General features: G+C 45.0%; 1 protein-coding gene across 2 annotated transcripts in view; it reads right to left on the bottom strand.

Annotated features, from left to right (window-relative positions):
• Positions 1 to 22,556, bottom strand: part of RAB11FIP4 (RAB11 family interacting protein 4) — a 215,125-nt gene that overhangs the window by 113,871 nt on the left and 78,698 nt on the right. The window contains exons 1-2 of one of the 2 annotated variants that reach the window (XM_050920716.1): positions 15,970 to 16,147; positions 12,264 to 12,352 (exon numbers count right to left, since the gene is read on the bottom strand). In XM_050920716.1, coding sequence (XP_050776673.1) covers positions 12,264 to 12,352; positions 15,970 to 16,141 — 261 coding nt within the window. In that variant the 5' untranslated portion in view covers positions 16,142 to 16,147. Of the gene's footprint in view, positions 1 to 12,263; positions 12,353 to 15,969; positions 16,148 to 22,556 lie in introns of those variants that run through there. The other variant, XM_050920715.1, reaches the window with a different exon arrangement.

Raw genomic sequence — 22,556 nt, 5'->3', positions numbered from 1 at the left:
GGGGACCCCAAGTTCCGGATGCTAGAGCAGCCTTCACCAAGTGGTTGTCATTCCCTGCATAGCTCTCAGCACCTGCCTGGCTTCCTGGCACCACATGGAGCTCATGCCCCCTCCCCTAGACTACCTGTGTCCTTTAATATGCTTTGCACCTGTTGAGGCTGGGGGCCTCCCTAGCCCGGTATTGTTCCCTGCTTCAGTGTGGGGCCTGTAGACCCCATCGCACCTCGTCTGAAACAAACCAAAAGCAACTGAGGGCCAAACCTAACTCCCACAGTCAATGGAGTCTGTCTATCACCTTCGCCAGGAGTTGGAATGAGCCCCAAGGGCTCAATCCTGCAAGATGCTGAACAGTCCTGTGAGGTGCTGAGTACCCTCAAATCCCTTTAAAGTCAGTGGGCGTTGAGGGCAATGAACATCTTGCAGGCCTGGGCCCCTAAGGGTACATCTACACTGGGATAAAAGACCAGTCGCATAGCTACGGCTTGCCCAGGTCAGCTGACTGAGGCTGCGGGGCTATAAAACTGCAGTGAAGAGATGCTCTAAGAGAGCAGCAGTAATAGTAATACAGAGCAGAATCACAGGAGTCGCCTGCCTCCTCTTGAAATATACCGAGCAACGGCGAGAAGGGCCCAGTCCGGATCTGATCTTCAGCAAACTTTGGGAGCATTCAGATCCCAGATTTTGCCACAGCCTATAGCAAGAAATCAAGTCAACAAAGATGAGCCCTTCCCCATCACCCTAGTGTCTTTGGACAGAGGTTTGATTCACTGTAGGTTTCCTCCTAGGGCCAACCAGCCCTGGTCTCCGGAATCCTCACTCTCATGGGGTTGCAGGCTGTGACTGTGTATTACTCCTGCAAAAGTCACATGAGGACATCCTCACCTCTCTTGCACACCCACTCAGGGGCACAGCACAATCCAGCCCAGAGTGAATGAGTCAGGCAGGCCGTTGATGTTGCATCAAGTGGATTATATATTCCAACCTTCATTTCTCTACCCACCCACCTGCGAGCAACTGAATGTGTCAGATGCTACATGCTTCATTTTCACTGGCAAATCTGCAGACCTTGCATTGCAGCGAGGTGTCATTTAAGTCCATGGAGAGAAGGGGCTCACACCCCTGTGCATTACTAGAGGCAGTGTGCTTAACTTCAGCTGTAGGCAGGGATGGAGAAATGCCTGGAATTCAAGGGATGGCAGTAAAACACAGAGGGTGTTGGATCAGTTCCTATGTGTCCACATCACAGGAGCCAACACCGGAGTTGGCACCCTGCCTTCCTGAGTAACAGTCTGAAAGGCAATGATGCATTACTCCTTATTATAGGCTAGATCACAAACTGACATTCTATCCCTAACTCTCCTCCAAGCTCCACAGTATGAAGGTGACATGCATCTGACGAAGCAGGTATTCACCTACGAAAGCTCATGCTCCAAAACCTCTGTTAGTCTATAAGGTGCCACAGGATTCTTTGCTGCTTTTAGTATGAAGGTGGACGGACATATGAGCAGGCTGGTAGGAAAGCAATTGTCTTTGGGCTCAAAAACATATGCCGCATGGATTGCAGTGTACTGTAAACACTGTGAGAATCTTGGGCCAAGGAAGGAACAGGGGACTTCAGATGTGATGCTTAAATGCCGTACATCTGCTAAGCTGGAAACATAATCTAAGCTAAAAAACAAACCAGCAAAGGAAAGAGTGGGGGTGGTGGAAAAGTGGAGCCTGATCAGGACAGACAGGACTAGAAAAAATAAATCTCTGACTTGTTATGTTTAATGTAGCTTCTCTATTTCTTATCTCCGGTGTTTTTCTCCCAGTTCCTTGGAAAGGTATTTCCACTGATAGCAGAGGCAGAGCAACTAAAATGGTACAAGATGGGGTGTCTCTGGCAGTACATTCCAGGAAGGCAGGAGATAGGAGCGGTCTCAAATTAAGAGCTGGGCAACAACTGGGCTTAATGTAAAACAACAATAGGTTAAGTAGTTTTGCCTATAAACCCAGTAGCTCAATGGCCTAAACTAGCCAAGATGGTAAAGACGTTTCTTATCAGAGGGCACATCTACTCTGCAATGGGGCCGTGTGGCTGCAGCATGCATAGACATACCCAAGCTAGCTTTAATCTAGCTAGCAGTACAGGCTATATAAGCCCAGGACATGGGGTACTTGGGCAGCTAGCACACATTGCTGTGGCTTCATTGCTATTGCTACCCGTGCTGCAATCAGACCTCCAAGCATAGACACATCTGTAGAAAGTAAGGGGTTGAGTGCAAGATAGCCGATAACCAATGGATCAGATCCGATATCCTTTGACTTCAACTGGCTTTGAATCAGGCCTGTCAGAAGGAAGAGGAGTTTAATATGGCTAGGACAAAGGAGGTCCAGTACAACTGTTATCAGTAGCTACTGTAACTGTGTGAGAAAAAGCCCAGATATTATTAGACGCATAGCCCTGTTAAGCCAGATCTATTAAGGTAAAATGTAGTAATGGACAAGTCTCAAAGGTACACGAGCTTTGTGAAAGCATCCAGGGTTTGGAAGCATGTGTCCTTTGGACAAGATTTCAGGGCTGATTTCTCGTGCAAATAGGACTTGCTAAAGATTTGCTGTACTCCCTGATTTCAGTTTGGTCACACATTAGTCACGAGTTACCTTCCTCACGGCAGGCTGGCTCCTGCCAAAACCAGGAGAGCAGAGATCTATGAAATAGTAAGTGAAGTTACCGGTGATTTTTCCGAAGTGCAGGAGGACTCAATTTGAGCTTTGGGTAGTAATAAATGTCTCTCTTAGCTGACCTCTCTCTATTAAAATGATCCACTGATATTTTCAGATCATGCACGACTTGGTATTTCCCCTATTCTGGACCTGTCTCTGAAGTAGTGATGGGCCATTGCTGGGCCATTCAGAATAGGGGCTCCAGGTGGTGGAGGCTGCCAGACGGTTGCTTTGGATTCAGCTCTGGATTTAGTTTAGGACAAAGCATTTGAAAAAGGAAATAGGAAGGATTTGGAGTGGTACTGACCCCTGTGCAGACACTGTGCTGTCTCTTTGCACTGTTTAAGTTCCACGTCTGAGTGCAGCTGGGTGAGATTTTTCTGATGGATAGTTTACTTGCCCCAAAATGTAGTTTTGGGTCAACCAAAATTATTTTCATATTCAGGTCAAACTCGGCAAATAGGTTCAGTAAAAGGAAAACAATCTGAAAAAGTCAAACAACACATTTTGCCTTTTCATTTCAGGAGGACATTTCGTTTTGAAACTTAGCTAGATTTAAATTGTAAAAAAATTTTAAAAAACCCACCTGAAAATGAAACGAAACATTTTATTGGACCGAAAACATTCGCTTTGTTCTTTTCTTTCAGGTGAGAAAAACAAAAACAAATATTCCATTTTGGTTTGACCTGAAACAAAAGGTTTTTTTCCACCAAACCAAAAAAAAAAAAAAAATCAATTATTTACTCAGCTCTACTTCTGTGGGCGTATGGGGGATTTTAGTACTGTACAGATTTCTGTACAGGAGTGAATTTCCCCCCTTACTGAGTAAGATCTGCATAACAATTCAATTAACATGTAGCCAAAAACAAGCACTCTGGATTCCAGAGTGAGCCTCAGATGAGCTGGGAGGTGAAGCCTTTGCCAATCAGAGATGGGATGTTGGGTTCCAACATCCTGGCTGACCAACAACAGACCAGAGGTAGAACTAATGGCAACACTTCCAGGCCTGGTTCCCTGTCCAAGAGAAAGGTGCTGGAAACCCCAAGCGAAATGCAAATAGGAAGGGACATGAAAACGTCCTGGCAAGGGACTCAAGACATCAAAAGATGATGATTTTACCCACTTTCCAAAGCTGGCAGATATTTAAAACATCCAACTTGGCAGCACACCTCGTGATTACTGGGATAAACTGCTAGTGTAGACACCCCCTGAAGAAGAAAGAGCTTCACTCAAGAAAGGCGGAGGATAATAAAAACGGAAGGACATGTTGGATACACTGGAAGCCTGAAGAGTGAGTCCAATAGAATATTCAACTCTTTCCCGTTTCCCCCTTTTCAATAAATAGAGAAAGGCAGCCCAGTCTGTGCAAATGGACACCCACACTCTTCTCATTCCAGCTGTGCCTCAAAGTGCTACATTTGTTCCCCCTATGGACCACTGGAAAAAAAAAAAACCATCTAGACCCTAATCTCTTTCCAGCACATATGGTTCCTCTCTCTCTCGAGCTGGGTGTCAGCAAATGCCCATCAGGCAGCCATTTCCAGCTTCAGAAATCAGTGGGGAACCTCTAATTGCTACTGAAAATATTTTCCAAGAAGCAAATCAACTGGTATGCCAAGCTCCATCCCAGAGGCAAACACAATTTACTTGTCATGTTTCAACAATTTTTCTACTGTTCGTACTGTATAATTAGTCACTTGGCAAGCTGGTGATTACACTCTGGACTGAAAAGACGGCTCATTCTTTGGACACACAACAATCAGCCCATACCTTGTTAAGAGGCGGATTGACTATTGTATTTACAGACTAGAGCAGTAAGGAAATAGCCAACACATTAAATCCAGCACTGTAAATAATAGAACAAATAGAGCCCACCGCACTGCCCCATTTAATAGTATTTAAAATAGAAACGGTATTGCTGCCATATCTTGCCTTTCCCCAAGAAAGTATAGGTTCAGATACAGTATGTATGTATTGATTCTGGATGAGACGACAACTGCTCACTTATTTTCATATTGAGTCTTCTCTCTCTTCTCAAGAAGCTTTTCAGATGTTTCCACCAAAGCCTGATGTCAGTGGTAACTAGACATAGAACCTTCTATCCAACTCCTTCTCCTGCTAGGAATGTTGGTTACCTGGATAATATGGAAGCTGGAGCCAAACCCCCTCTGTTTTTCAAAACCCAAATATGACTGTCAATATTTTGCAAAAATCAAAAACACTTTGGTTTTTCCATTGCAAGGACATGACAAAGCCCAAGACTTGTATCTCAACACCTCTCCCCCAAAGGTTTGGTGGGTTTGATAAAATGGATCCAAGTCATCCCCCGTTTGGATTTGAAAAACTTGGCCAATGAGTTTCTACAAAACAAAAGCTAAACCACAGCTCTCTTGTTGCATTTTTAGCAGTGGGCTCTCCCTTTTCAAATGTCCACCAATGAAAAGAGGACCTATGGCTTTGAGCCCCTAGTGGATGCTCACCATGGCCAAATTCTGCAGTCCTTACTCAAGACATTTCTCACTGACTTCAAATTTGAATAAGGATGGCAGGTTCTGAACCCACAGCCACACATAAACACTGGGAAAGAAACTGAAGGACAGATGACCTAAATTCTAGCAAACTCTCAGAGCATTTACATTCTGTTCTTATATGCAGATTTCTGCTAATAATAATACTTAACACTTCTAGTGCTTCAGATGTTCACAGCACAGTACAAACTTCAATTAAGCTAATGCACTCCTAATTCACACACCACTGTATCAAGGGCATAGTTTTACCTGAAAGCCCTGGAGCTGCTTGGGGAAGAGAGGGTCTCTATTATTTTTGAATGGAGTGGTGTACCAAAAATCAATACCTACTGACTTCCTGTTTTCCTTCTGGGTTAAAAATATGTAGACTTGAATTCTCAGTTACACTAAGACCTCAACACACAGTCAACCTGTGGAACTCATTGCCAGGGGATATTGTAAGGCCCAAGAGTATAACTGGGTTCAAAAAGAATTAGAAAAGTTCCTGGAAGATAGGTCCATCAATGGCTATTAGCCAAGATGTCAAAGCTTCTGATTGCCAGAAGCTGGGACTGGGCGACAGGGAATGGATCACTTGATGACTGCCTGTTCTGTTCATTTTCTTTGAAGCATCTGTCATTGGCCACTGCCAGAAGACAGGATACTGGGCTAGATGGACCACTGGTCTGACCCAACAGGGCTGTTCTTATGCTCTCTACATCTCTCTGGCAGTGTAAATAGACTTTAAAGTGGGTGTCAATGTAAATGTAATGGGGTCTTAGCATATGTGAGAATCAGACTCATAGTACTTCACTCCAGCACATACAAAAAGCTCAGTTTCCTTATCTATGCATCTAATTTTCTTAGGTACTTACATGACCCCTAACACCATCGGATCTGAGCGCCACACCATCTAACGTATTTATTCTCAACATCCCTGTGAGGCAGGACTGTGCTATTATCTCCATTTTACAGATGGGGAACTAAAGCACAGAGACACTATGGCCTGGTCTACACGGTGTGTGTGTGTGTGTGCGGGGGTCGATCTAAGGCACGCAACTTTGGCTACGAGAATAGCGTAGCTGAAGTTGACGTATCATAGGTCAACTTACCTCACGTCCTGACGACATGGGGTCGACTGCTGCTGCTCCCCCATCAACTCCGCTTCCGCCTCTCATCGTGGTGGAGTACAGAGGTCGACAGCAGAGCAATCAGAGATCGATTTATCGTGTTTACACTAGACGCGATAAATCGATCCCCAATAGATCGATCACTACCAGCTGATCTGGCGGGTAGTGTAGACGTACCCTAAGTTACTTGCCCAAGGTCCCACAGGAAGTATGTGGTGCAGTAGGGAACTGAACTCTGCACTTTCCAGTCTAGTATTCTAAGCACTGGCCCGCCCTTTCTCTCTCTTCCTTGGAAAAGCTTCATCTACAACAGCTAACAACAGGAAACCACTGTATCTTCATGGGAATAACTCACTCCTTCAGGGCCTGACCCAAAGCTCTCTGAAGTCAATGGGACCAAGCTCTTAGGGTGGAGTACAATAGCTAGTTGTAACCCATCATAACTCTACTGCAGACAATACACCATCCTGGAATCAGATATTGCTTAATTGTATTTAGTCAAAAGAAACCTCTTGTGTTATGGTAACCGCAACATAACCTACCCCAAATCTCCAACACCAGGACAAGTACCAACACCAATCACTGTTCTCTGAACTCCTCCTCTTCCCTTACATAGAGACTTCAGTGGTTCTGTCCTTATGACAATCAAATGTTGTTAATGGCTAATGAGTGAGACATAGAAAACAGGACTGGGTCTACTACCGGAAGACAGAGGTTTTTTTGCATGAAATGTCACACATCCTCCCAATCAAGGCCATTTCATGACTACATGGTGAAAAAGTCCCATGAAATGGTCATTTGTACTTTGAAAGATGCTATGTCTAAAATTGCACATTTGCACATGAAACACAATTTGTAAAAGTTCTAAAATTTCACATATTTTGTTTTGTTTTCACTCAAAAAAATGACCCGGTTTCCTCAGGCAAATCCTGTTAAAGTTGTCATTGTTAATGTAAAAAGGGACCATTTTAGAAGGTGTAAAATGAACAGCAATAAAACCCTTGCTATCTGGAGATTTTAAGTATCAGGTCACATTAATTGCACCCGATTGACTGAGATTAAAGGCTGGATGCTCAGCAGTTTCTTCCACCCTGTCTGTCTCAACCTGTGCACACAGCTGGTTCAGTGCATATCTCAAGCTCCTGCATATGCCACCCTACTTAGCGCTGCCTCTAATTCGTCTCATATGTCCTCCTTTGCGCTGAAGCTGAGCATCTCTGTGCAGAGTGGGCACTTGGGAGGAGAGGGCAAGGCAACACCCTAGTAGCATTTGAGAAGGGAACTTGTGAAACAAGGGTATTATTTTTCCTCCTTCCTCCCCCAAACTAGACCTTTAAACACCTGAGTCAGTATCACAACAAAGAAGCAAGTTGAACACCAGGGTTAGCGTACGTGCAACTCTCTGGGCGGAATAAAGGGGACATGTCTCATGCCCCAACTTCTTACTATCCTGTTTCTGGTCCCCCTCAATGCAGCGGCAGAGCTCATGCATCCTGCCTCTTGGCACCTTTCCCTAGCTGCACCCCTGAGTGTTAGAAGTGGGATGCAAATAGGAGGGTGCAAAGAAAATGAGATGGGCAACTCTCAACTGAAGCAGTGAGAGGTACTTGTATAATAGCCTGCGTCACCGAGATTTTGCATTTACTAAGGAACCCAGGAAACCTGTCAGGAGCCAGAACATTTTCCTAGGGAGCTGGGCATGAAACTCTTGCTATTGCTGATAGGCCTGGATCTCTGTGCACATCAAAAGTAACTTGTTTTCTCTTCTCTTCTTTGGGGGACTGAAAGCCCCAATAGCAGCAGCTGGGTGTCATGACAGGAGTGGAGGAAGCAGAGGTGCTTGCTCACTGGCCTTTCTTCAGCTTTATGCTGACATCTAGTGAATATTTTCAAAACTGCACTTACAAAGCGCAGTTCCAAGAGTGCTTCAAACTAATCTCTCTTCTTCTGCCCCGCTGGACAGGGCTCTGCCAGCGGAGTCCTCTGACAGATTGGGGGTGACAAGCAGCTTGTGTCATGATGTCCTTTTCCCATATGGACTTTCCATCATGTGGGGTTAGGGGGGAGAGGCAGGCACTTGGATTCTGCTGAAGGTGAATCTAGCCCACTGCCTATGCAACAGGTGTTTGGGAACCACTCTGGGCTCTCCCAGTACTGCCAGCAAAGTATCCGTAACAGTATTACAAAAAACAGCCCACTTTGAACCTGGTGAGTGCTTTTTTTCCCAGTCCAGGTGCAGCCTGTCCACACTAAGGTCTGAATCAAGGCTCTAAGTACAGCATCTTTGCCACTTGAGCTCCAAGAAGACTTCTCAGTTGCTACCAGTGTTAGCAGCAAAGATAACTTTCTTCCCGGGTCTCTTCCAGTTGCTAGGTTGGAGGAATGTTACATTTTGCAGCTGATCCTGAGTATCAGGACTGCAGTCTTCTAGAAGGCTGAGAAATCCCTTTTCACCAGTGCTCTGAATGGAGTACGTCACAGTAGCCCTCTGGCAGTCCTAAGGCTGAGAATGCAATGCTGAAAGAGCACTTCACTTGCCTTTAGATGTCCCCATGGCAGTGGTAGAGGTCTGAGGAAGCCCCCTGCTTTTCATTTCTGAGTTGTCCTTTCATAGTGTTTACCCAGCATCTGTCTCAACACAAGGAATCTGGCTTAGGATACCAGATCAGGTCACCATCAATCTCATCAGTTACAAAACCAAGGAGCTTGAGAAGCAAGGAAATTAAGAGGTAAGGACGTCCTCACTCTTACGCTGCCCACATAGGAAATGAACCGTTGTTCTTATTCGGCATAAAGAAACAATAACACAAATAAGTCCCAACAACTCCACCCTATTCTAACCAACATTATGGCTCAAATCCTGCCCCCATGTCCGCAGTCGTGGGGGGGCCCTGGGCAAATGACTCAGGACAGTTCCCCTGCACAAGGGAAGATGGAGGTGGGGTCAATCCCTTCTTCACAAACAGCAGAGGTGGTCTGTGCAGCACCGCAAACGGGGTGGCCCATGCATTCATCTCTCCAAGGAAGGACGCAGCCTTTGTGACCCAGCATCAGGTGATGGCAACCAAGTGGAGGATTTGGGCCCAACAGTGTAGGGGTTGTCTCTGGTTTAGATAAAACTCAGAAGTGCTATGATTAAGCTTGTACTCGGCTTTGCACTGCGAGCCCCTGAGCCCTGCAGTGTCCTCCCATTCTTCAGAGCCCTGTGCAGATGCTGCTTTGGGCTGTTACACGAACCACCAAGGGAAAATTCCTGCATAATGAAAATCCTTGCTAATCAACCAACCTCAACAGCTCATTAAACGGAAGAAAACAATCTCATCTCGGTCAGCCTGGGACGTATTGATTTCTGCTGTAGAAAAGATGAAAGCAAGGGAACCTTGGAACTAGGCTCTTCGCAGAAGCAATGCAGATTACTAACGGGGAGGGAAACACACTGTGCTCTGCCTTCTCTGTCCAGATAGGAACGGATCCCAAACCTGCAGAAGGCAGTGAAAAGACTCCCAGGGTGAGATTTTGTGCTGTATCTCTAAGAACTTCCTACAGGCTCCAATCCTAACCCTAACAAAGAACCTTTTACCAACCCCTGCCCTAGCCCAGGGCCACCTGGCTGCTCTAACCCTAATCCCAGCTCCAGGCCTAACACTAGCCCAAGGCCACCTGATTGCTCTAACCCTAATCCTAGCTTGGCTCCACCTACTGGCTCCAGCCCTAACACTAGCCCAAGGCCACGTACCACAGTAATGCTAACTGTAGACCAGAGTCACCTTCAGCCTCTAAGCCCAGCCTGCTGCAACCCTAAGTGACTGAAACTAGTATCTGGTACGTTTAATGGCTCCAACTCTAACCTAACCCCAGTACCTTCCAATGGCCCCAACCTTAAACATAGCCTTGGTGCTCCCTATGTGACTAAACCCTAATCCATCCACCTACAGGCTCTAGTGTAACCAGCTTAGGGATCACCCTAACCTTACCCTGTTCCAGCCCCAGCCCTAACCTAGGGAAACTAACCAGCCTGAACCCTAACCCTTGCTAGGGCTGTCAACTCCCTCCAATCCTAACCCTCCTAGTACTAGTCACCCCAATTCACAAGAATATTGCAGAATAAGATGGTGTTGAGAGAAGGGTAATGAGAATGATTAAGGGCATGCAAACCTCACATATATAGAACAATTGAAAAGACTGGGAATGTTTACTTTAGAGATGAGATGAATTAGAGGGGACATGAATTAGAGTGTACAAAATAATGCACGCTACAGAGAAGGTAAATCAGGGCTTTCTATTATCCGTGTCTCATAACACAAGAGCAAGGGGATAGTCAATGAAATTGAAAAGCGGCAACTTCAAAACTGACAAAACAAAGAACGTTTTCATACAATGCTTAATTAGACTGTGAAACTCATTGCAACCGGATGTCCTTGACGCCAAGAACTTGGTAAGTGGCAAAGAGGGATGGGCTATTTATATGGATAACAAACATGTCTAGAGTTATAATGATAAATACTAAAAAAAGAAAAATGTAAAGAAAAGAGTTTTGGAAGGGATACAAAACCTCATAGTTCAGGGTTTAAGCCCACCGCTAAGTAACATGGTTAGGATGATATTCCTCCGAGGGGGGGGGCAGATCATCCTATGCCTGCCCACTGAGAATTTCTCTGCACCTTCTTCTGAAGCATCAGGTGCTGGCCACTGTCAGAGACAGGATACTGGACTAGACGGATCATAGGTCTGGTCCACGCTCGCTGTTAAGCACACAAGGACAGAAGAGATCACTTAACAGATGTGTCATAGTCACAGCAATTAGGGTTGCCAATTTTGGTTGGACATATTCCTGGAGGCTTCATCACATATTAATCTTTAATTAAAGATTAGGTCCTTTAATTCCTGGTAACTCCAGGAGGGTTGGCAACCCTAACAGCAACAGGTCTCATCTCTGCCATGGGGAAATTATATTGTTCTCATGGGAACAAAGGTAATCAGGGTGATTTCAACAATTACACCTTACAGACCCCCGTGCACAACATGTTTGCCTATTTCTTATCAACATACCCCATGCCTAAGTTGCGAGTCTTTCACAGAGGTCATGGATTCCTCTGTAACTTCTGCAGCTCTGCCATGGGCTGCCCCCTGTCTGGAGGAGCGGTGGTGGGGCCACAGGCTGCCCCTTGCTCGGAGTGGTGGCAGCAGGACCATGGGCTGTCCCCCTGCCCGGAGCATTTCCGACACATGCTAAAAATTACAGGAGTACTATAGAGATAATATGATCCCACAGAGCACTGTATATCTAGGGGAGTGTGGCCCCACTGGCAAACAGATGATGCTCACTGATAACAGCACTGATGGCAATTGCTTCTCGGCAGCTGAGAAATCCTGGTGTAGCACCTGAAATGAGCTCTACCAAGGACCTGTGAGCACACAGAATTCAGCTGCTTTAACTAACTCAGTTACCTGTAACCGAGTCAGTTATTTAGGTGCAAGTCTGCATGTGGACCAGGTTTTATGCCCAGATCCATTCCTCCCTCACACTTCTGTAGTTCAGCAGCGCTTGCACGGCACAGCTTTTTCGCTACTAGCTCCTTTCCACAAGTCACTTGCTGCACACATGGTGTGCCAGCTGGTTTATATATGGCACCCTCTAGTGTGCAAGGGAGCACTGACATTAGAAACCGGTTACGGGTGAGAACAGAGCTAGATGAAGCTGCACACCACAAAACTGAGGGCTACCCTGGATTTAGATCACTAATCCTCAGGCATGGCTAAAGCAGTATCAAAGATGAAATTCTCCTCGTTTTTATTCTGTAAAGGAAAAGGCAACAGGCCAGGTGTAAAGCAAGAGGACTTACTGTGACCCTTCTATAAATCATCCAGAAAGCTCCCTCAGTCCACCAGCATCAGTCAGAATCAATGAATCTCTTACCTGGTAGTAGTAATCCACGTACTGTGGCTCATAGTGCTGACACCCTGGGTTTTCGACAGCCAGCACATCCTTCAGTAACTCTTCACAGCCTGGCAACAGAAGCAAAAACAAACATTCAGCTCATTCCACGTCCGTTCCCATTACAGTATTCACACAGGCATGTGCAAGCCTCAGACAGCGGGGAGACTGAGGGCCTGTCCATAGAGGGGATATTTGTTTCAGTGTTGAAGCAACTTGCATGACACTTGGAGGAAGGAGCACAGTTTGCAGGATGGTAGAGTGTGAAGGAAGCACCAGAAAGTCAGTCTGTGTGCACATGGCTTGAATGCTAGCTGCAGTTGCAGCACTTCTGTAAATAGTTCTTTTAATAAAGAGCCAGTTTCATTTTATAAGCACAGAGTCCTCTTGCATTCTTAGCCAGCACGCTGTTCATGAAACAGGCGTAGCTAACACCAGTTGAAACCCTCAGCATAGATAGACTTACCATATGTCGGGTTTTCCTGGACATTTCCTCTCTTTTGATCCTCTGCCCTTTGTCTGGGTGAATTTTTCAAAGAAGAGGCAATGTCTGGGATTTTTGTGGTGCAGATGTTGCAGCTCAGAATCACATGGCTCTGCATCCCAATTGATCCCTCCGCTGCAGCCACCAGATCCCAGTCCTGGGGAGGTGGCGAGGCAGGAGGAGGTGCTGACGGATGACTGGAACTATGTCTCGGGCCTGCCCCAGCTGCCCTGCCACCTTGACAGGGAGTGATGCTGCCTCCCACTTCAAGAGTGAGGACCACAGCTCCTTCTAGGTACTCCCCCCAGTACACACACCTCTCCTGCACCCCCCAATTGTACCTCCTCCCAGTTCCCCCTCCCCCCAGCAGTGTCCTGCTTTTGAGAAGTTGAAGGATGGTAACCCTACAATAGATGCCCTACACTGCTGTGCAATGGGGCTTGCCCAAGTGTGGATTGCTTCAGTCCCAAACCAAAATGCGGCCTGGTCCAGTCAATCTAGCGCTAGACCCACCCCACTAAGCACGAGGGGGAAAAGAGATGGACCAAACTCCAAACCCCTATACTCAAACTCTGGATACAGTTCGGTATTTCACGGGTCTGCATCAGACTTTATGCCGGTTTTACACTAGTTTAACTCCACTGATGCCACCAGAGTCACTCCTGATTTACACTGAAGTAAGTTAGAGACGATGAAGCAACCTAGTGGTCACATCAGAGGAGTCTGAATTCACCTGGTTCCAGTACGAACTTTTTGCCTGGCTATTGTCCGTGATTCTCCTGGCATGGCACCGTACCACGCAGAAATGGATTTTTTCCTGGGGGTAACTAGATGTTACACAGAGCTTTCTGCAGGAAACTCCAACATCTTCTTAAAATACGTCTCACACTAGGAGCATATGGTCCTATGTGAGCAAACACCTACATGCTTACTTCACATTCAGAACTACTGCTGCATTTGCTTTGTTCTTAATAAACATGTTAGTGGCTGGAAAATCAAGGTCTGCATTTCTTTTAATCTCTCTCATCTGAGAGCCCAAGACAAATATAGAAAGCCTTTGGAGCTGCCAAATTCCTCAGTCCCCATTAAATACCAATGATTGTTCTCTGTGTATTGAGCTGTAGAAAGAGGTAACAACAGGCCAGGTTGTTCTAACCAGCTCATTACAGATGGGCAGCCTAAAATGTGTTGTCACATTTTATATGGTATTTTACTGGGAGGCTCCAATTATCCAATGGTATTTCTCTTTCTACCTCATCACTAATGTGGTATGTCTGGCTGTGACATAACACATTGCTATTCACCCACAAGGCAGGTGAGCCAGAAGAAGAACGTCACGAAGGGTGAATCATATGAAATTAGGCTGCTAGCAGAATATTCACTCCTATTATCAAAAGGAAGGAATAATAGCTTTAGGGGAGAATTACAGGAAGAAGACATCCTCTGCTTATGGAGATAGAATCCCTTAACAAAGGAAAGGCACGCTCAGAAAGAGCAGGACAGCACCACCAAATTGTAAGGGATCTAATATGTGGGATCAATATCTCCACCTCCTCCCCACACACCGGCATATGATGAGAGTGACACACGGACATGGCAGATAAAGAAGCTGTCAAGTGAATTATGATCCAAAGAGCAGCGCATGGACGACAGGTAGCCTCATTTCTCCTCTGCCATAAGAGATGATCAGGAGAAAGGGAGGACAACTGGTATTTTTAAAAGACGAAGTGGAAATTCTAGCTGCACAGGAAAAGAAGAAATTCAAGATAATGAAAGAAAACGCAGCATAGCTCAATGAACTGTGGAAGAAAGGCCTCTATAAGGACTTGAACTTTAGTCATTGCTAAGAATCACTAGCACTAAGTCACAGCTGCAATGAAGGAAAGTGCTTAATAGAATGAAGGGAGTTTGGCAATAATGAACATGATCCTCAGCAAACTAGAGGGCACTAAGAAGGTGGCATGAAGACACATATTGACAGCTGCACTAATTGAAATTCTAGTTCTACACGTGGCCAATGTCCAGGTGAAAATATGCCTGTGTATAAGGAAGGGAAGGTATGCAGCCACAACACTGAATAACAGCAGAGGAGGCCAGAAAACCAATATTTTCCCGTGTGAAATTTTGAATGAAAAATTATCTCTTGAAATTTTTCAACCAAACATGTGGGTTTTCCCAGGGGAAATTCTGAATCAATTCAGAATAAAAATGTTTGACTCGACATTGCCAGAGGACTCTGGGATATGCCTCCTGAAGTCCTAGCAGCGCACACAGGTGAGTGCAGCACCAAAGAGGATGCAGCATCTCAAGGGTGGCTTTACAGTGTGGTCACGCGCACACAGCTGAGGCTAATTCAGGTGCTGATCACCTGAGTTAACTCTGCAGTGAAGACATACCCTCAGGCTTTGTTTACACTGGGGTCATAGCCATCTTTGTAGCTAAAATCCCTACTGTATATGCAGTGCATGGGGTAAACCATGAGTTGCAATGGTGCACCAGGGATCTTACTCCCTGGTGTACCAGGTATATGGTAGGGATTTGCACCTGTGACTAACACCAGTGTTAGCTAATACATACTAATTAACATGTTGTTAAACACCACATTGTACCTAGTACAGACAAATTCAGCAGTGTTGTATTAGCCAGTCATGGTTAACCCTAGATATTGACCAATGGGAGCAGAATCCCTAGAATTGGCTATGACTAGCCAACATGTTTTTAAAAAATACTTTCTTTGTCCACAACAGGTCCTAAGTGGTGTTTAAAAACATGTTAAGCGACACATTTACTAAATACCCCTCTTTTTCTCAGTACAAAGAAGGTCAAAGGTGTTTCACAGAGTCACTTCCAGAGTAGAACCACCTGTAAAGTGCTTATCTTATGTGGACCATCTGACCATTACTGAGTTTATTAGCTCTACCTTATTCCTATCTTAACATGTATTTTTACCTCTCATTTTAGCCTTTTAAGTCACATTACACATACACAGACATAGCTAAAATACTGCTGGTCATTAACTGGAGCCTGTCCCTTTGTTGTATTGCTTGGGAACATTTAAAACTTATTAAAAATCTTCATTAACACAAAGGAATATGATCCCGAGTATTAAGTCCCTGAGATTGCCTTGCTAATGTGATTCCTGTGGGACCAGCACTCCAAAAAGCAGTTTCTTGTATGATGTACGTAAAGATAAACTTTGTTTACCCCGTGAGGAAATTTCCTTCTGTAGATCGCTCTGTCTTGGATCATCACCCATCAATATCCCTTTGTTCCCAGTGGCTGTGACCACAACATGTGCTGGTCTGTGCTCTGCGTAGGTTCCTCCATAGTCCTGTTCCAGGGGATAATTTAATTGTCTATTTGCCCCTTTTGCCATTAATAACGAAAGCTTATTAGTCACGGAGCTGTCTACTGCCCATGTGTGTCATGGGAGTCATTAAGGCACAACCGAACTGCTTGCACTGCCAAGCTCTCTGTGTGAGACACTGGGCACATATTCATTAGAGTGAGTTATCTGCAGAAACCAGGCACCATTCTGTAATGCATGCAGGCAGAGGTAATGGAGGAGATGTGTTTACACAGCTGTAAAACTTCCCCTCAACAATATCGCCAGTCATAATTTCAACCCACGTTTCCCTCCTGCATTAATAACCACCACAGCACTGGGCTAATAGCACAGCAATTCCAGCCAAGGGCCTATAAATGATCCAACACATTAATTAAAACCTCACAACATTCCTGTGAGGCAAGGTCAAGATTTTTACCTCCCATTTCTCTGACGGGGAAACTGAGGCACGGAGGCTGGTGATTTCAGTGGCGCCTTAGGGAATTAGATGCTCAAATTAAGGGGAGTTTGATATCTGATTCCCTTGGGCCCCTCTGAAACTAACCTGTGAGGTTAGTCTATGACAGCGCTGAGGACAGAACCCAGCTCCTCCAGGTCCCAATCCTGTGTTTTACCCACAAGAACATCTTTCCCCTCTTGGCATTTTGGCTTTCATCACACTCTTAGGTTTTTCCAGCAGGTGACTCTATACTGAGGACACCATGTCATGGCCAAACCCATTTAAACTCAGGATGATGATGCCACACCAGGACAAAAATATGGGAAAAGTAATTGCCCCACTCTGGACCTAAACTCCCTGGGGGCTGCCCTGGTCACTGTATTAATGGTAGGTGGATGGGGCCTTTCCAGATTGGGACTCTTGTGTCCCACCTGCCCAATCCAGAACCCAAAGAAACCCATGTGGCATTTGATACTGACTTCAATGGAAGCAGAATTAGACATCATCTAGCATCATATATTAAAAAATTCAAAATGAGTCAAATCTTGGTCCCATGGGAGTCCATGGCAAAATGCCCACTGGCTTCAATGGGATCAGGATTTGACCCCATAGAAAACACAGTCTCCTTCTGCAAAGGTGACACCTTGCCTGCCTGAACATCACTGAATAGTGAGAGTCTCCGTATCCAGCAGCCAGCATTGCCCATGGTAACAGCTCCACTGTCACGCAGGTTGGCACAGCGACATTCATGCTGCTCATCATGCTGGGAAGAAATTGCATGCCACACTGCACTGACACTAAAAAGTCAGAGGGGCAGGAAATGCTGCCACTGAGAGGGGATTTCCCCTATGTGATTGCTTAAAGACAACACTGCAGCCATCTAGGGCCTGATCCAAAGTCCAATAAATAAATGGAAAGGTTCCGATTAACGGGCTTTGGTTTGCTTCTTGGTAAGACACATATTTCAGTAACAAAATCTCTGTCAGTGATTCATCACACTGATCACCTCCCGGTACAAACCAGATCTTCTTCCCAACACAGCGTTCTCCCTATGCATGGTCACTTTGGAAGATCAGCTACTACTGGTCCCTATATCATCTCTGAATATAATTCCAAGCCATGTGTTTAAAGAGCTGATCATTGCTTTCCCCTCTCTGGGCCCATACCCATGAGGGGTACGGCTGCACTGCAGCAGAGAACATGCTTCCCAAACAGACTTGGGCTCACTCTGCTCCAGCTAGTATGCTAAAAAGGGCAGTGTAGCTGTTATGGCCTGGACAGCTGCTCATGTTAGTCACCTGAACTTGGACCCTGGGGTGGCTAGCCCATGTCGCCAAGTCCACATTGCTACTTTTAGCTCGCTAGCTCACGTGGAGCTAGTGAGAGCCTGTTAGGGTGACCAGACGTTCCGATTTTATAGGGACAGTCCCAATTTTGGGGGCTTTTTCTTATATAGGCACCTATTACCCCCACCCCATCCCGATTTTTCACACTTGCTGTCTGGTCACCCTAGTGCCTGTCTGCCTGGGTTGGGAGGCACGTATTTAGACATCTAGACATACCCTTAGTGAGTGTCTGTTAGCTTCTCTGGGCCTTGCATCAGGCCCTTTCTTTTCAGAGAGGAAAGTCCCTGACATGTTTACATGGAAACCGATTAGCTGTTGTATCCAGTATTGTTCTCCTTATGACGAATGCTTATGCACGAAAATCATGTCTTTTATTTATTTTATTTTAGTGCTAATTTGAATTTTACAGGTGCCCTGGGAGGGCACATTACAAATGGATGACTGAGTTAACACATGGCTCTGCAGACACGTATACCTGTGTCATCCTACCACAAGCATCCATTTTGGCTGGCAGCCTAGAAAAAGCCAGCGTGCTAAATTGAAATATCACAATCCACACAGGATGTAATGAAAAATCAAGGTTTATTCTGGCGTATCTCCTTACTGATTAGGGCAAACATTATGGCTTCTGATGGGGATTTTTACAATGCTGCATTCTGATCTGGCATGCCTGGGACTTATTGCCACTGGTACCCTGTCTTGAGGAAAAAGTACCCTCTCGTCCATGCTTGCTAACCTGCCATTACCAGTTTTTCAAGTTGTGCAGCAATGCACACTCAAGGCCAGAACCTGTCCTTAAAACACTATCACAAGAGAGCTAACAAACATCTCCTGGCTACTTTAAGATCCTCCTGCATTAAGACATTTCATTATTTCTATAATTTCATTTTCCAGAAAGCAGCACCACTGAAAGCCACTTATACGGCTGATTGGAGCCATTTCATTTGGACATCTAATTGTATAACAAGGCCTAACCATGGTCGGAGCTATGGAAAGAAAGACAAATTGAGATTGACTTAGACAACTATTTGTTTTTCTAAGCATGGGCAATACATTTCCTGCTAGCTGCCAGTGATTATTTCCCCCCCCTCCCTGGCTGAGGTTAGAAATCTACAATCATATTCATTTTAGGATACCATTTTTGGCAAGTGAGACTTATTGCATTTGGAACATGTAGTGCAACAGGGGACAGGAAGGAAGGATTTTAATCATGGATTGTTGCCAGCCCTTGGGTACTCCAGAGCCAGAAGCTAAAGAGCAATGCATGAGGTAAACCTGCTCCTTCCTGGGTAACGGAGCCTCACAAATAAAAGTCCAGTGTCCTTATATTAAGTCTCTGGGCCTAACTCTTGGCCTTCTGCTCCTTGCACCCCCTTGCCCAACGGCTTCCACTCACTTCATCCCCGTATATTAGATGGCTTCATGACACCTTCTCTGGAGGCTGGTAAGGGGGTACCCAGGCCCTCCTACTACACCTGGTTCCAGCCTGGGGACCCTGTAACTGGCAGCAAAGGTCTGCTCCATACAACTCCTTGCTGCCACCTCCCTGAGCTACTTCCTACCCTGCCTTTCTCAGGCCTTCTCTCCACACAATCTCTCTAGGTTAACCCTTCTTGCAGAGCCAGGACTCTCAGGGTCCTCGCCTGGAAGCCCCTAACAAAATTCCAAATGTAATGAGTAAACTTAACCTAACTTCTGTCGTCCTCAGGCTTGCCCTTTAAGGGCTCTTACATTCCTCCTGCTTCGTTCCTTAACTGAACACCTCCCAGGGCTCGCTCCCCTTCTGGAAGTCTAGAACCTGCCCTTCTGTCAGGTCTTAGCAATAAAGCCTGTTCCACTCTCAGTAACCATTTGTCTCCTTCTCTACTCAGACTACGATCTCAGGGCATAATCTCCCCATGAGCTTCCTCCTCACACCCTCCCTATTCCCACAGAGTGACTGCAGCCTCTCGCTCCACGGCTTCTTTCTTGACTGAATAGTTGCTAGTCGCCACCAGCTAAATACTTAGCGGTTTATATTCTCTCACTCTGCTGTGTCCTTCAGGTAATGTAACAACTCCTTTTTAATACTACCCTATTTCCATTAATAATGTAATGTAACTTTTGATATCTTAAGGTATTTGAACTCCTCAGAAAGCTTTTCCCTTTCATTATCGAAGCCCTCACAGACCCCATACAAGGTGATCAGTTGTTTCTTCCACCTTACAGAGCACAGATAGGCCATCTTTGTGTCTGTCTATTTAAAAAAGTTAATTGGTTAAGCCACAATGGCCAATTAGTTCTCTGAACAAAATCATTTTATTTTTCCTATCCAGGCTCTGAAGTATGCCATTATCCTCAGCTCTAGGGCACAATTCAAAAAATCTTCCTCTTTTTTCATTAATCCAATTTTGTTACTATTCCTCTTACATTTCCCTATACTGGGATTTTAACTTCCTGTTTACTCAAGGGTATTTCTATGTCAATCTTTCCATTTCTTACAGTCTTTTTAGCTGCTTTGTCCACCATTTCTTTCCTTGTTATCCTGAAAAAGCCTTCCTTCTATAGCATATTATACACCTTTTCAATATCTAGAAAGGCAGTTATCATGAAACCTTTGTGCCTCATGCTTTTTTGTATTTCAGTTTCTAATTTAAAAATGTGATCAGCTCCTTTCTGCTACAAATCTCCTCTCTTTATATTAACAAGCCTGCTCTTCATACTAGCCTGGAACGTTATTTGGCCACTGAGGCCCACATTAGCCCATTCACGGCCTGTGTGGGGTACACACCCCACTACAGATCCCCATTACAATAGTAGCCCAGCACCTCACAATCTTTAATGTGTTTGTCCTCTCAATACGTCTATATGGTAGGCAATATAGTTTAAGAAAGTTATTTATTTACCTGCAGTTATCAAGAAATGGAGGCATCAAATCAATCCTGAGCCAGAGGACCCAATTCTGATCTCTTTTAGGCCACTGACATCAGTTGGGATCTTCACCCATCTAACAGAGATCAGAATCTGTCCTCTACATTCTTTCATATGCATGCATCACAAAGCCAAAGTGAAATCTATTCTCTCCTAGTGTCTATGCAGGTCCTGCAGTATCTGAGCGCCTTCTAGCAGTGCACTGAGCAACGTGACTACACATCTGGCCCATGTTTGTTCTCTCCCCCTCTCCTCAGAGGGAGAAGAGTGTGTAGTAGGGTGTCTTTTTTCTTTTATTTTTTAAATATACATATTACTATGTATTTATGTTGGAGAAGGCAAGAGAAACTCAGTGCAGCAGGGAGGTAAACTTCCTTGGAGTTAGTACTTTCCACACTACAATCCCCAGCACAGCAACCCCCACTCGGCACTCCTCTCCACAGTCGCAACCCCAAACCCCTGTCATTAGCAACAATCCCCACATCCCACCCAACGATCCCCACACCACCACCAGCATTCCCATCTCCCCCACACCCTGTAGCATACATCCTACACCCTCCCAGCCAGTACTTCCCCACATACTAGCACTCAATCTATGTATTTATTTTTATTGTAGCTTCTGAACTGTATGTAACTGAGAGGAGCCCTTCCATTGCTGAAGGTTAATTTTAATTGTAGCTGTTACCATGGTACCTATAAGATTGTGTGTTCCTACTTATACACTATTTTATTCTTATTCACTTGTAATTTCATAAAGGCATATACCATGTTGGTTTTGTGTTAATGGTTCTATGGGAAGAGTAATACTTTCATCCAGAATGAGTGTGGAAAAGGGCACTGGGTAAGCTTTGTGGTAAAGTCCAAAGCACTCTTTGACATGACCAGCATTAGAGTCTAACAAGTAGTTTTATGCCTCTGCACAGGGATTGATACAGCCATATTGATTATGGGCTGGATCCTCAGTGGAGGCAGATTTGTGCAGCTCCGTTGACTTCAGTGATGTAAAAGAGCTGCGCAATCTGTACCATCTGAGGATGTGGCTTCAAAACGAGAGGAATTGTATATTGGAGTAAAATAACACCCACAAAAACAAGAACATTAAAAATTGAGGCTAAAATTGTGAGCCTGACTCTGATCTGGTGTAATTGTGTTGACTTCAGTTTATTTACTCCTGATTTACATCAGGGTAAGTGCCTTTAATCCAGTTTGCCCTGGAGGCCACAGATCTCTCTCAATTCTCAATGATTTTGTGTGCTCAACAGTTCTGTAGAGCAAAGGTGCAGTGCTTTTCAAACCCTACTGAATGATCAACTGCAAACAGCCGCTTTAAAGGAAAGTAAACACAATCACAAAGCAATTTCCTACAAATGCTCCAAGAAGGAAATTTAATCCATCCTGAGTCATGTAATTTTCATGGGCAATTAAGCAGTTTTAATACTATAGGAAATCAAATCCGGTTACTTAATTGGATGTACTTGGTTCTTGGCACATGTCCTAGGAGCAGTAGCTTTTCTCTTATCTACTCTTGGATCTTTAATGGTGTATTAGGCTCATTTATGGCTTCTGGCTATATTAAGCAAAAATTTAGTTGAGCCTTAAAGTAGTTTGAAGAGGAATTAACCCCACTTCATTAAATAGCTAGAGTGTTACTTATTAGCTAAGGCCCCAGTCCTACTCAAGCAATTTGTTCCACTGAAGTCCAAAGGAGTAAGAAGCACTCTGAGAGCAAGAATTTGCTGGGTCAAACCTA

Source organism: Gopherus flavomarginatus, chromosome 12, assembly GCF_025201925.1.
Source record: "Gopherus flavomarginatus isolate rGopFla2 chromosome 12, rGopFla2.mat.asm, whole genome shotgun sequence".
Taxonomy (NCBI): domain Eukaryota; kingdom Metazoa; phylum Chordata; order Testudines; family Testudinidae; genus Gopherus; species Gopherus flavomarginatus.
Note: the sequence above shows the minus strand (reverse complement) of the source record. Positions and strands in the feature narration are given on the sequence as shown.